The sequence below is a fragment of the Aricia agestis genome, chromosome 13, assembly GCF_905147365.1.
Source record: "Aricia agestis chromosome 13, ilAriAges1.1, whole genome shotgun sequence".
Classification (NCBI taxonomy): Eukaryota; Metazoa; Arthropoda; class Insecta; order Lepidoptera; family Lycaenidae; genus Aricia; species Aricia agestis.
Window position 1 is genome coordinate 3,060,557 of NC_056418.1, and position 15,560 is coordinate 3,076,116.

At 36.0% G+C, this 15,560-nt stretch overlaps 1 protein-coding gene across 1 annotated transcript in view; it reads left to right on the forward strand.

Moving 5' to 3' along the window:
* Nucleotides 1–6,504: 6,504 nt before the first annotated feature.
* LOC121733422 (hemicentin-2-like) overlaps nucleotides 6,505–15,560 on the forward strand; it is a 174,652-nt gene continuing 165,596 nt past the window's right edge. Inside the window, exon 1 of the mRNA XM_042123679.1 lies at nucleotides 6,505–6,786. Coding sequence (XP_041979613.1) covers nucleotides 6,732–6,786 — 55 coding nt within the window. The 5' untranslated portion in view covers nucleotides 6,505–6,731. The remainder of the gene's footprint in view (nucleotides 6,787–15,560) is intronic.

Below are 15,560 nucleotides of genomic sequence, written 5' to 3' on the forward strand. Positions count from 1 at the left end.
ATTGGCTATCCACCAATTAACTTGACAGATCAAGTATCTCTCAAAGTCTGTCAAAAAAGTTGTGAATAGCCTATTCGGCACTTTATCGGGAAAGTGGTGAAACAGGTCCTTAATATGTGTATTGTGTAGGTGTTTTAGATCATAATAAAGTTGGCTACTGTATTGTTCTAATTCTTATTCTTTCTTCAAATACACTGGCTTTTATGTGCTCTTTCATGTTGTTCATTTTTAATTACCATTTGTGTTATAATTAACCTGTTTGCGAAACCTCAACCAAGTTTCCTTTCATATAATTGTATGAACTCCTTAGGTGTTGCCCTACATACATTGCGAGGTTCATGAAATTTCTCTTTCAAAATCTTATATCGCGCAGTGTTGCTAGTTGCGAAGTTTTCCCCCTTTCAGGGGGAATCTGTACTGTAGTTGCTTTGACGGATTAAGGATTTTATAACTTTCAATACTCGACTAACGAGCAATAAAGGCAGTTTATGTACTTACATTTTAAATGTATGGTACAGTGCCGGATTTATGTTTTTTATGAATGTATGCCATTTTTTTCCGCCATCCCAGGTACGAAATCTGACGCCCTATTTATAAATCCAGGGCACACAGCCCTGCAGTATGTACCTGGATATTCTACTATACCTAAGAGTCTAGACAAGTGGCAAGCGATTAACGTAAACGCCAACAAAATGTATGGGATTTGATATTAGTATTCGCTAGCGAAGCGATGACTTAATAAGTGATCGCTTCGCTAGCGAATACTATATACTAATATGTCAAATTGCATACATTTTGTTGTCGTTTACGATAATCGCTTGCCACTTGTCTAGTAGGGCTGGTCCGATTTTAATTAACGTCTTTTTATTCATTATTTTGAGATTTTGAAGAATCTAATTGAATTGTTAATTATCTTTGAAGGTTTTTTGATTGACATAATTACTTTGATACAATATATTATTTTATTCAATCAGAATAATTTATTACAAAGTTATATATGAATATATTATAACATAGAACCTATAAAGGATAAAATAAAAAAATAATTAATTTGATAACAAGAATATGAACATTACAATAATTAACATTTACCACCACTAACTATAGTTTTAAGTTTTCATTATTAAAACTTAAAACTCTGTGCATAAAAATATAAGTTCAGGGGCAAACATTTTTAGAAAGCTGGCAACACAGTGGAAAATGGCGAACTCCGTCGGGGAAACTAATTATTAAAGTTATTGAAAATCCTGTAAACATTTTGTATGGCTTGAGCTGCAGTTTGTTTGTACTTTGTACGTTTTATAACTACCTGTTTCTGATAAATAATAAAAAAACAACTTCAAAAATATTGTAAGGGTTTCGTGATACATGACAATATAATTTAAGGTTTAAAGCGGGTTTACACTATACCAATCCAGCGCTGAATTGTTACTGGATTAATTTAAACTTTTTGACGTGGGAGAGCCATGCTTCGGCACGAATGGGCCGGCTCGACCGGAGAAATACCACGGGCTCACAGAAAACCGGCGTGAAATAGCGCTTGCGCTGTGTTTCGCCGAGTGAGTGAGTTTACCGGAGGCCCAATCCCCTACCCTTTTCCCTTCCCTACCCTCTCCTATTCCTTCCCCACCCTACCCTTTCCCCTTCCCTACCCTCCCCTATTACCTTATTCCCTCTTAAAAGGCCGGCAACGCACCTGCAGCTCCTCTGATGCTGCGAGTGTCCATGGGCGACGGAAGTTGCGTTCCATCAGGTGACCCGTTTGCTCTTTTGCCCCCTTTATTTCATAAAAAAACGGGTACTGGAATGCGCTAAATTATTGCATTTTAGTACCAGTTTACGAGTAGGTATTTCAATAGTAACGCAGCCCTGAAGGCCCACTCTTACCTATGGTGCGGAATGTAGGACTATGAAAAAAGCTCACGAACAACAACTGCACGTGAATGAGATGAAGATGCTCAGATGGGCGGCTGGTGTAACCCGCATAGATAAAGTCCGCAATGACATACATTCGGGGTAGATTCTGTTGTGGAAAAAGTGAAAGAGTCCAGACTGAGATGGTACGGACTACGGTCACATACAAAGAGACGATGCCTATGCCGTAAAGAAAGCCCTCAATATACCAAACGTGGAATATTAAGAGAGAGATGGACCAGGAAAGCCTAACTAGCTAACTACTGAGACAACTACTGAGTCACTAGAAGAGCCTATAGTCCTTAGGAGTAAGGAATCAATTACTTATCTGATAGTAAGAACAATCTAAATCATTATCTTTACTTATATGTAAAAAATATTATCCTGGTTTCTTATCTTGGCTGGTTTTTCTTCCGAAAAAAAAACATTAACTTATTACGGATATACTCTGTAATTAAAGAAATCTCCTCTTACTTAAATAGTAGTAAAACATAATATAGGCTTCTATCTACGATCCAAGGTCTGCTTTCACAGTTCCGGATTAGAGATAATCCTAGTTTGAATTTAAATTCCCAATCCGCCGAGGAGGCACCCAAAAAATCGGCCAAGTTCGAGTCCGACTCGCGCAAGAACGGTTCCGTACCGTTGTCGAGCAAAGATAGGCAAAAACGTGTTTTTGTATGTGAGCCACCGTTAAATATTAGTTTTATTATTTATTATTTAAGTAGATAAAAAATATATAATTCGACCCATTGGCCAAAACTATTGTTTTAATTTAACAATAGAAAACTATTGTTTTCTCTACCTCTGGCGACTCACAAGTTGAAAAACCCTAGTCTAGACTATATCGAATCCTTATTAATTCTAGATTAAAATAGCAAAATGGTGGCACTAGGCCTTAGTTACACGGGCATCAATCAGGATAATCTTTTCAAGGACAACTGACGCAATCTTGATTCCACTCGGGGACAAATAGGGGACAGATAAAATTGCTTTTAATTATTGACCTTCTAATTATTATTGTATACTAATAAATAGGGCGTAGAAACTAGAAATCCATATCCATACTAATATTACAAACGAGCTTTTGCCCGCGGCTTCGCTCGCGTTAAGAAGTATTATTATATACAAACTTTCATCCCGTATTTTAACCCTTTGGAGGTGGAATTGATCAAAATACTTTCTTTTCAGATAATATCTACCTGCATGCCAAATTTCAGCCCGATCGGTCCAGTGGTTTGGGCTGTGCGTTGATAGATCACCATGTTAGTCAGTCACCTTTGAGTTTTATATATATATATATATATATATAGAAGATAGATATGCGAAAGTCGGTCTGTTCCACTGTCTGTCCGTCTGATAATATTTTAATATCTCGTTAGATAAATCTCGTTTTGCGATGTTACTTCCCAAACTCCTTCGAAACGGACCGATTGATAGACATCGAGCCTCGCAAGTCGCAATGGTGGGTAGTCCATCGCATCGCTCGAATTTTCTGAAATCGGACAATAGTCATAAACAACGTTTCCATGACAAGTGACAACCTTTGACAACGTTCCAAATGATAACAGAAGCTCAAGAATATTCCCACTGCCCACACCGTATAAGGCGAAATAAAACAATATGCCGAATCAGCTGGTATTAATAGAATATACAGTGTGTAACAAAAACTAGTGATAATACTTTAGGGTGTGTACATGTTCCTTGTAGAGAGTTCACTGTGAAAGTAGCAGCTCTGAAAGACGAACATTTTTTTTCACTTTTGTATGGGCAAGGGCCCAAGCGTCACGAGTTTCCCCATACAAAAGTGAAAAAAAATTTTGGTCTTTCAGACCACGCTGCTACTTTCACAGTGAACTCTCTACAAGGAACACGTACACACCCTAAAGTGTTATCACTTGTTTTTGTTACACCCTGTATAAATGTAAAATAAATGATTGACCAAAATCGTGTAAATATTTATCCAAATTTGCCCAAAGTATGAGCCCGATTCTCAAGATTCGAATGTCGTTCGTCTCACTGGCGCATGAGCACGCAAGTTATGCTACGATCGAAACGACATTCTACGCTTGAGAAACGGGCCACAGGCTAGGCAATAGGTACAGACGTAGGTAATTAGTCCTGTCCCCTGATAAGGAAGTACTGACTCACCGGAAGTGGACCGATTAGCTCACGCGATCGATCGCCATATTGGCATACCATACGTAAATACCAAGTGAAAAGTTTGCTAGATATTCCAAACTAATATTATAAATGCGTGTGTCTGTCAGTCTGTTACCTCTTCACGCCCAAATCGCTGAACTGATTTTGTTGAAATTATTATATGGAGATATTTCGAGTCCCGGGAAAATGTGCGGTCCCCGAGAGTTTTCGCGCAACAGAATTGCGAGTGTCATCAAGGAGGTGTAATACATATCTAATATAATATACATTTTCATCAATCATCATTTCATTTTAGGAATCCATGATACTTTCAGATTAGTTTAACGTCTATTATAAATAAAACTCTTCCCTGTAGTGCTATAATCCACTACATAATAATATAATAATAAAATGTTTAATTAAATAAAAGTACCTGGATGACCGAGCTTCGCTCGGTATAGCAAACACTCATTGACTTCGTGTTACTTAAGAACGCCATCTGCTGGTCGTTAAAACAATTAGTTGCTTACAAAATAGTATTATTATTCGCCAATAGATGTCAGGAAGAGTCATATTTTTTGAAAATGATTCCTAGCTAGATCGATTTATCGCCCCCGAGACCCCCTATATACTAAATTTCATGAAAATCGTTGGAGCCGATTCCGAGATTACAATTATATATATATATATATATATATATATATATATATATATATATATATATATATATATATATATATATATATATATATACAAGAATTGCTCGTTTAAAGATATAAGATTATTAATAAAAACATGTTATTTATGAAAGTACCTAACAATTATCGTCGTCAGTCGTGTACCGCAGGCTTAAATAACATACCTACCTACCTATAAGAGTAAAAAAGTTAGTACACATACCGCTGTACTCAGAGACGTCATTTAATTATGATTAACCTTTAAAATTTGAATTTTGAGCGTTTTGATCGTTTCTAGGGTTCCGTACCCAAAGGGTAAAAACGAGACCCTATTACTAAGACATCGTTGTCTGTCCGTCTGTCTGTCCCTCTGTCTGTCTCCAGGCTGTATCTCAAGAACCGCTAATGCTAGACTTCTGAAATGTTCACAGATTGTGTATATCTATTGCCGCCGATCGTAAATATTAAAGTCCTTGTACACAGATTGTGTATAACAACAAGTACTTTAATATTTAATAATAATATTAAAATAAAATAAAAATTTAACGGGGTCTCCCATACAAAAACACAGTTTGTAGCCTATTTTTGCTCTTGTATGGGTACGGAACCCTTCGTGCGCAAGTCCGACTCGCACTTGGCCGATTTTTAACATCAAATGGAACGCGGGGAATGTTCCACTCTGACTTCTGAGTGCGGTAGATAGACTGTCAAATCTTGGTTAAATCCAACTAATTCAATTTCAGTGACGTATTACCTTTCGTAGCGGAAGGTGCATTCTTAATGGCGGAAAAATTTATCGACCTACCCCCCACCTCTCGACCCCTGTGAATACATAATGTATAATCACGGAATTCGCTTATTTGTTATTTAACGTCATCCCTAAAGAGAGACAAACATTTTACTGTAAAATTTCCCAACAAAAACTGAACAAATACAGAAAGAGGATAGATTTGTTTGTTTAATTATAAAATTCAACAGATTTTAGAGTAGACCTCGGAAATAGTCGTAGTAGGAGTTCTACGATATTTTTGAACTAGTTATGTTTTAATTTAAATATTTAAAATTACCTACTTATAAAGTTTTTTTTAAATACCTGTAACATGAGATGAAGTGGGTAACTAACATTTTACAACATAAAACCAATTAGGTACTCATTTTTTCTCTTAAAATTGAAAAAACATTGTAACTTACCTACTTCATCATCTGGCTAATATGTCTAGCTATACATAGAATTCATATACTTACATAATATGTACTTACTTTCAATTCATTTTCGAGGTCTTAAAGCCTCCATTTATGCAAAAAATTCAGTTTTCAAATTGTTAGTTACCCACTTCATCCCCTCATGTCTTTAATTAGGAAGCTTAGTAGGTATCGTTTCTTAAAAACCTAATAGGCTGTAGACTCATGATGATTATTACAACATCTGCAAGTGTTTAAGTAACAATTGAACCATTTGTTTTCTAAACTGGTGATTTATTTAACAAACATTCGCATACCGAACTTCTGCGTAATTCTTTATCGGTTTATTACCGTACTTTCAATACCTTCCCAGACAATACCACAATGGGGGACATGCGTATGCGCTCTACAAAACTACTCACTCCTATTTTGCATAACGTTAAAAACCACAAACATAAAAGCCAAGCGAATTTCAACCTTATGACCGTAAAATAAGGTTCTAGCAGTTGTTGCGGAGTGTAAATTTAAGTTGGCGCGAGCGCGCGTTTCGGTGCGGTGCACACGGTGTCGGCAGTCACGGGCCCAGCGACTGTGGTTCCGGTAGGGTCGATCACCGGGATGTGTACTCGCGCCTTTACACATTCGAACTTCGACTCTCGTACCGCGCGCGCGTAAATTAATTGACAGATTGTTTTTTTTATCGCGCGGAAAAAGTGACAAAGATTTTCGTGTGACACTAATTATGCATATTTTAATGCGGGTCCTGAATGTGATTAAAATTTGAATTTAAAGTGCTGTGAACTTACGGATTTGAAAATGTGTTCGAAAATTTGTGTTTGGAATTTCTTGATCCTAGTCATCGCAGCGGCGGGTAAGTGTTAAAATTATAGTAGTTTTATTAAAAACAAAAAAAAAAAAAACTCAATTAAAACTTTGCATTGTACATAAATTATAACTGTGCCGTTCTAGGAAAGGAGTTTTATTAGTATTATAACAATTTCTTAGAACCCCTGTAACTTGATACACCATTTAAATTTATTTATTAAGTGAACCCTTATAGAAGTACCCTTTTAAATAGAGCAGTATCAAATTACTCTACGCTCTATCAACTTTATTGAAGGAAACTCTAAACTTAAATGTAACTTAATCTAATGTTATTCAAGTGCGGAAAGTTTTTATAACATTTTGTAGCAACATTATAATTTATATTATTGTGTACTTACATTGTAATAATTATTGTAGCAAAAACCTAGGTAGGAAGGTAAGATAATGATTGTAACTTATACATTTTTATAAAATATATTATGTACCGTACTTTAATAAAATCTATCAAGCACTTTTTAAGAAAGTGAACAGTTCAAAAAACATTATTTATCCCTTGAGAAAATTTTATAGAAAACACACAGAAAACATTGGAATTTGTGAATTGTGTCATACGTGGCGACGCATCACGCCAATGTAATAATAAATAACTTAGCCGCACTTAAGATTAACTTTTTCCTTAAAAATACTCTAAAGTTTAACATAAAAACGCAATGCTTAGTAAATCAACAAAAAGTTGGGTAATTTTTCAACCTTGGTAAGTCACAAATTTAAACACAAAAACTGTTTTAATGAGTGTCTACTCAGAGTTAAATATACTTTTACTTGTTATAATTTAGTTCAAGTTGCTTGGAAGTTTTCTTTGAACAGTAATAAGTCTACACTTAGATTGTAGAAGTTAGTTTTTAAACGATTTTTGCTGTGTTTATCCTTTAGAGGTGTATAATATGTGTAGGATTCGTAGGAATCTTTATTTAAAAATAGGCGTGTAAATGTAGCAAATGTTATTTTGTTTATTAATTGATAATTTAGAAATGGTCAGTTTTCCAGACTTTTCCACGAAATTAGGACCGTATTAAATAAAAAATACTACACTACATAAAGAAATGGAAATATTATTACGTAATTAATTCAAAATTATTATCTAAAAATACGTTAAAGTACTCGCAATAGTGATTTAAATAAAGGCTGACATACGTAGGTAATAGTTTTTTTAACTGATCGTGCTAGGTATACCTAAAACCGTGGGAGAGCCATGCTTCGGCACGAATGGGTCGGCTCGACCGGATAAATACCACGTTCTCACAGAAAACCGGCGTGAAACAGCGCTTGCGTTGTGTTTCGCCGAGTGAGTGAGTTTACCGGAGGCCCAATCCCCTACCCTATTCCCTTTCCTACCCTCCCCTATTCCCTTCCCTTCCCTACCATCCCCTATTACTCTATTCCCTCTTAAAAGGCGGGCAACGCACATGCAGCTCTTCTGATGCTGCGAGTGTCCATGGGCGACGGAAGTTGCTTTCCATCAGGTGACCCGTTTGCTAGTTTGCCCCCTTATTTCATAAAAAAAAAAAACCTTCAACTTAATCTAGGAGCTCTACTTGCAGATTCTACCAACTTTCGTTGGTAGAATCTGTACTCTGTACCTTACTTGTTTGGTTTGGACTGTAGTGTACAGTCCAAACCATTTTTTTTTATGGAATAAGGGGGCAAACGAGCAAACGGGTCACCTGATGGAAAGCAACTTCCGTCGCCCATGGACACTCGCAGCATCAGAAGAGCTGCATGTGCGTTGCTGGCCTTTTAAGAGGGAATAGGGGAGGGTAGGGAAGGGAAGGGAATAGGGTAGGGGATTGGGCCTCCGGTAAACTCACTCACTCGGCGAAACACAGCGCAAGCGCTGTTTCACGCCGGTTTTCTGTGAGAACGTGGTATTTATCCGGTCGAGCCGGCCCATTCGTGCCGAAGCATGGCTCTCCCACGTATAGCATGGCTCTCCCACGTATACCTACGTTAAGGAAATTACCAAAAATTTTGTGATTTAGTAAGTCTAAAAGTAGAGTTAAGAGTTCCCATTAAGATGGAGGTTTTAGGTATAACCAAATAATGTAATGTTCTTATGAAATTTGTGGTATAGACCATAATTACCTCAAAAGTAACATAAAATAGGTTAAAAAGGTAAACTGCGTTGTTTCAGAGCGTGTCTAATAATAAGACTCCAAATGTTCCGCAAACAATAGGCAAATAAAAACTCGAATAAGGTGTTTCGACCTGCTACCTTAAACTCTTATTTGCCGAATAGTAAAAGTTACTATTTAAATACTTGTGCCGGATTTCTCATTTCTGACGTTTTAATATGAGTTTATCTGTAGCCCTAGCACGGCCACCAGTAGAAATGCGTCATAGAGAAGGATATTATTTGAATTTTTAGGACTATAGTCTGTCATAAAGTGGCATTTTAATTGAATTTTTGGGGACGAAAAAATATCGGAACGCTACCTAAATTTATCTCCACAGTTTGTCCATACTTTCGCATTTCTACTGGTGGCCGTTCTGGGGCTACTGTTGGCCTGTAATTGGAAAAGATAATAAATATATTACGGTATACCAATCTAGGTAGGAAGCGAGATCGTAATATTACTAAAGTTTTTGGGGTCATTTTCTCAACTTAAATATATGAAATTATGTCATTGGCATGAAGATTTTTAATCCTATGAATGAATGATTTTTATTCACAACTAGATAACCCGGTGAACTGAGGGAATAAACCTTTACTGGACATACACAAATATATCAAGACTTCAATTAGCCAAATTGGTTCAGCCGTTCTCGAGTTGTAGCGAGCGAAAAAATTTAAAATTCTGTTTATTTATGTAAAGAGATATTTAATATACTTAACTTTAAAAACTTGAGTTCGCAGTTGGTTGACATGATAGAGATTAAATACTAATCAATAAAGACGCCTTATGACTAATTGTTGCCTAAGTCTTGGAAAATCTAAGCGGTCTTAATATGGATTAGGGAGTAATAGGAAACGTACCCTTACTCCGTGATCACAATTACAGTCCATTTTGCCTTTGGAGACAATCGGTAGCGTATACCGAGGGTCATGTTCTAATTTTGTGACTCTGGCTAAAACTCAAGAACGGCTGAACCAATTTGACAAATTTAAGTCTTGAAATATTCGTGAATGTCCAGGGAAGGTTTATATTGTAAACTAGCTGTTGCCCGCGACTTCGTCCGCGTCAGCAAAATGTGATAAAAAAAGAAAATGAAAAAGAGATAAATTTTCCCCTTCCTTACCCTAATAGTAAAAATGGGATCTTGTTAAGTTTAGTTGATCTGATCACTTTTCATGAACCTAAAGTTATAGATAAAAACGTCAATACTGTATCTAAGACAATCTTAAGGATAACGAATAAGAGAACAATTATTATTTTTAAACAAAAATTGAAACCGACTTCCAAGGTAAAGACAATAGTAATTTTCTTATATGAACTAAACAGTATTAATTAATAATTAATATTCTGTACCTACTCAGTATTTCTGTTCTCAATCTTCATAATTTGAAGTCGGTACCAGTCATATACCTAATTTGCAGTTATATTTTGTCATAGAACTGGCGATTAGGTTAGCTGGTATTTGGTACCGACGGTAAAATAATGAAGACTGAGAACAGAAATACTGAGTAAGTATAGAATATGAATTATTTAATACTTTTTAGATAATATTTTAATCTAGATCTACAAAAAGCGGTAAATTGCACATAGAAATTGCGCTAAAGTTAGCTGCTACGAATTATAAAATATGAAGATTGAATACAGAAATAGTTGACGCGTCTATGTGTGTCCTAAAAAATATCCAGGAGTTCCCTCTATATCTCACGAATTTCAGTATCAGATCACCACTTTCGTAAGCATTGTACCAAATTCGGGTTATTGTACCTCTATAAAGTACAATAAACACTAAATAGCAACAAAAGAGTTTTGAAAATCAGTCAACAAACGGTGGAACAATAATATTATAATCAAAGGCAAGATTTTTGATAATAATGTGATGATTCATGGCGTGATTATAGTGAAGATGATGATATATTATTGACATATTGACATAATAATATGCTTTTAGTTGTTGAAACAACGCCAAAATTTGCCGAACATTTATCTATAAGAATTCGAAAGTTCTGTACAGCACCTTCGGAACCAGGGTGTACTTAGGCGCAAATTCTTATTTTTTGGTAGTTAAAGCTTAAAATCCTTCAGAAAAACGTAAAATCACTATATGTTTTCATATAAATTTTAAGAAGTCCTGTCGATTTCTCTTGGATTGCATCATCAGATCACCACTTTTGTGATCATGTTACCAAATTCGGGCTACATCTTATACATTACACAATAGAAGAATTTTGGAAATCGGTCTACAAACGACGGAGTTGTCCGCGAACCAAAATAAAAAAGTGAAATATATCCTGCTCCTTTTCGGTTAAAAAGTAGCCTAAGTTATGCCTTACTACATCAGCTATGTGCCAAAAAAAGTCCCGTCAAAATCGCTCCAGCCATTTCAGGGATTAGCCGGAACAGACAGACAGACAGACAGACAGACAGACATACAGACAAAAATTGTAAAAAATGTTGTTATGGTATATGTACCCTATATACATTCATATGCATCTAGTAAAAAACGGTTCTTTAAATATTACAAACAGACACTCCAATTTTATTTATATGTATAGATATATAGATAATTTTAAATATTGTAGACAATCCTCGTACTAAAACTCTCGAATCAGGCATACATTAGCTCGACTTTTTAAATTGAAGTCACAAAACTATGAGTATGAGTTAAGACACGCGTGTATTTGTCTCTGTGTGGCGTTTTTGAGTTGGGTTTGAATTAAAAGACTCGGCTATGTTACTGTACTGTATGACATTTATACTACTTTATGTCTAAACTGTTATAAATATTATTCGCGCGACATTTTCCTCGAAGATAATATTGACTACGTGACAAAAACCAAACCTCCCCATCGGTGACCAAGCGTATTAATTTGACGGCCTGCCACCCCATTTAGCAGGTCACGTAGTTAAGGTAAGTTCCCTTACCTTTACAACAATTATTAAAGGAGTCTTTTAATATAAATGAGCTTAGAGAACTAGTTGAAATTATAAGAGTACTTCATACTAGTTAATGTACGCAACTCCGTTTATCGCGCCAGAACCGTACATTTTTCTTATTAAAGTTATCCTGTGTCCTTACCCGAGACTTAAAGTATGTCTGTACCAAATTTCCGCAAAATCTGTTCAATGGTTTGGGCGTGAGGAGCTAACAGACGGGCAGACAGGCACACTTTCGAATTTATAATATTAGTAATATAGTACTGTATGCTAACACGTATTTTCTTATAAAAATGTTTTTATTTGGAAGTGCCCATAGTCAAAATATCAATAACTTACCCTTATTATTTCAACAAGTTTCCTAAGCTTTTCATTCGTATTAAAAGACTGTCGCCGTTATTTTGACAAGTTATTAATAACACTATAGGCGTCTTTTAGTCGTTTTTTTGCGGTTTTGTGTCGTTAGCGTCCGGTTTTTAACCACATGTGGTTGACGGATCCTTTTTTATCCTCGTATTTTTTAAGGGCAGTCGGATGGTTTTTTTGTTTTAAACGACAGTTTAGGTGATCGTAGTTTGCAGCCTCGGTATAAAACTAGGGTTAAGGACAGTAGTTGTATAATAGACTATACAGTATACACTATACACACTTCATAATCCATACTTCCATACTAATATTATAAATGCGAAAGTGTGTCTGTCTGTTACCTCTTCACGCTTAAACCGCAGAACCGTTTTTGCTGAAATTTGGCATGGAGATACATTTAGTCCCGGGAAAGGTACAGGATACTTTTTATGCCGGAGAAATGTACGGTTCCCGCATGATAAACGAATTTTGGCGCAACGGAGTTGCGGGCAACATCTAGAATATTAGCAAGTTTTTATTATTTTGCGCATACCCAATATAAACTGGGGCGATTTGTAGGAGACGAATCAATTAGATTTCACTTATTACGATCCATGAGCTAAAATATTAGCCGTAGCTTATTCAAATGAGCTCGAAAACTAGCGAGCAGTAGTTAATTTCATTTCATGCTAAACGATGTGCTTTGAATATAAAACAAGCTATGATTTATACTGAGTAATCTGTATGAAACGGATTATTACTGCCTGATTAATAATAAAACCGCTACCGCTGAATTGATTTTACTGAATTGTTATTGTTATGAGTCCCGGGAAAGGACATGGGACACTTTTCAACCCGGAAAAATGTACGGTTCCAACGCGATACACGAATTATGCATACGTCCTGCTGTCTTATCACCGTGTCTCATGAATTATTCCTTCTTTTTTATTTTCTCTTTTTTATAATTTTGTGTCTTTTGCGTATGTGATGTTTAATTTCCTTCTTTGTATTGTAACGTGTAATTTATTATTGTAGTGTAATGCTGTGTCATACTGTTGAATAAACGTTATTATTATTATTATTATTATTAATTTTGACGCAACGGAGTTGCGGGCGTCATCTAGTTATTATACAGGGTGTAACAAAAGTCAGTGATAATACTTTAGGGTGTTTATGGGTCCGCTATATTATAGAGTTCGCTGTAAAAGTAGCAGCGCTAAAAGAGCATCTTTTACTTTCGTATGGGAAAATTACTCAGTCAGCGCTGCTACTTTAAGAGGATACACCAGGGGCGAGAGAAATTGAAAATAGGTGTTTGAAAATGTATTGCTGTCTCACCAATCTCAAGTCTCCCACCGCAGAGCGCGATAGAGACAACACGACAAAAGGTCTAATAGAAGAACAGAAAATCTTCGATTCGTTGTCCGCTGAAAACTTAACCGATTTAAGTACTTTTTTCATTAAAAATTAAAGCATGGCTGGAGCTGTGTTCCTATATTTTATTTTTTTTGTATATTTTAGCCAGTTTTGTTTTCTGGGTGTTTGAACACGGAGGAAAATCTGGCCATTTTCTTGGGTATTTAAACGTTCATATCTTTTTTATTAACTAAATTATGAAAAAAAAGCATAGGGACATTGTATTAGTGGCCATAGATATTCAGAAAAAAATATAACTCTATCGGCATTATCCAGGGAGGAAACAGGGGACAACGTTTGTATGGAAAAACGGCGGTGTGGAATCCTCTTAACAGTGAACTCTATATATTATACACGTCCTAAAGTATTAACACTTAGTTTTGTTACACCCTGTAAGTGTACTGAAGTGGTAACCCTAGGACCTACACTAATATTGAGGCACGTGACGTGGTCTGGCGATATATTTGACATTCCGCCGCCATTCCCAGTTATTTTTGCCGCTAATATTATGTTCGCTGTGCGGAATACTAAATTTTGATTATATTTATTTCGTATCGATGGTTTGTCTGTCTGTGGTTGCGTCAGCGGCTTTTGGTTGCACAAATTAGTGCAATCTGACGTTGCTAATTTCCATAAGCAGTGTTGCTCAAGTTCTTAATACAAGGTCCGTGGCAAAAGCAGGCGAGAAGGTTTCAAAGTGCGAGATATTAGGACCTGCTTCCTGACACAGGGACAGGGTGTAACAAAACTAAGTGATATTACTTTAAATATGTAGAGCTGCTTTATGTAGAGCTAACTGTGAAAGTAGCAGCGCTGAAAGAGCAATTTTTCTTGTGGTTTGTATGGGCAAGCGCCCCTGCGTCATCAATTTTCCCATACAAAAGAAAAAAATACTCTTTTATCGCTGCTACTTTCACATCGAACCATATAAAGGGTACCCATACACACCCTAAAGTATTATCACTTAGTTTTGCAAAAGCCTGCGTAAATCGACCCTTAAAACTCACGGACACTGCTTTTACTCTACTCGATAATATATTTTATGTTATCACCTTGTAGATATAATAAACAAAATAACTTCGTAAAGGAATATGTTATTATAATATTAATATATTTTTGAGGGAACCGCGAGCACAGAATAATGAGATACGATGTTTAACCTAAGTACTACTTAATAGGACAGGGCGGGTTAGGGTGGATACACACGGTTACAATTTATTTGTGTTGTAATATTTTATTTTATAATACGTTTACGTCGGGTATGTAAAGACAAATGGTTGGATATTGATTTAGACAGTATAATATGGAATATTATGTTCTTACGTAGTCTAAACCAATGATTAGATTTTATTGAATTCATTAATTCTTTAGATCTCAAAAGATTCATCATGACAGTCCATACGGTTACGAATTTGGATTACGGTAAGAAAATAGGCGCAAAATATGCATAATGGCCCCCATATACGGTAAGATCAATCAAATTCGATCGGACTGATGGCAGGCCGAACTGAGCATGTTTTATTCATTCCCGTATGTGCGCAACTCCGGTCCAGCTAAGCCTTAGAAAACCAAAACGAAATAATGCAAGAATTATACTGGCTATAGCAGGGGTTCCCAATTTTTTTTTTCGTTATCGCTTCCAAAGGGGTTTGGGTAATATTGGCGTCATTTTCAAATCTCGCGGCCACTCACCAAACCCTCATATTATGAAAGAACATATCAAGGGGAGTAAACTTTATTATGGGGGACATACAGCTAAACCATATCGGAACCGAGATATTAGGCATTTTAAGTTCGTATTTTCAACTAAACGTAAATTCAATCATAACATGAATATTCAGGAAAATACAAAAAAACGGTGTTATTTATTAGCTCAAAGCCTTCCTTGATAAATGGGCTATCCAACACAAAAAGATTTTTTCAAATCGAACAAGCAGTTCCTGAGATTAGC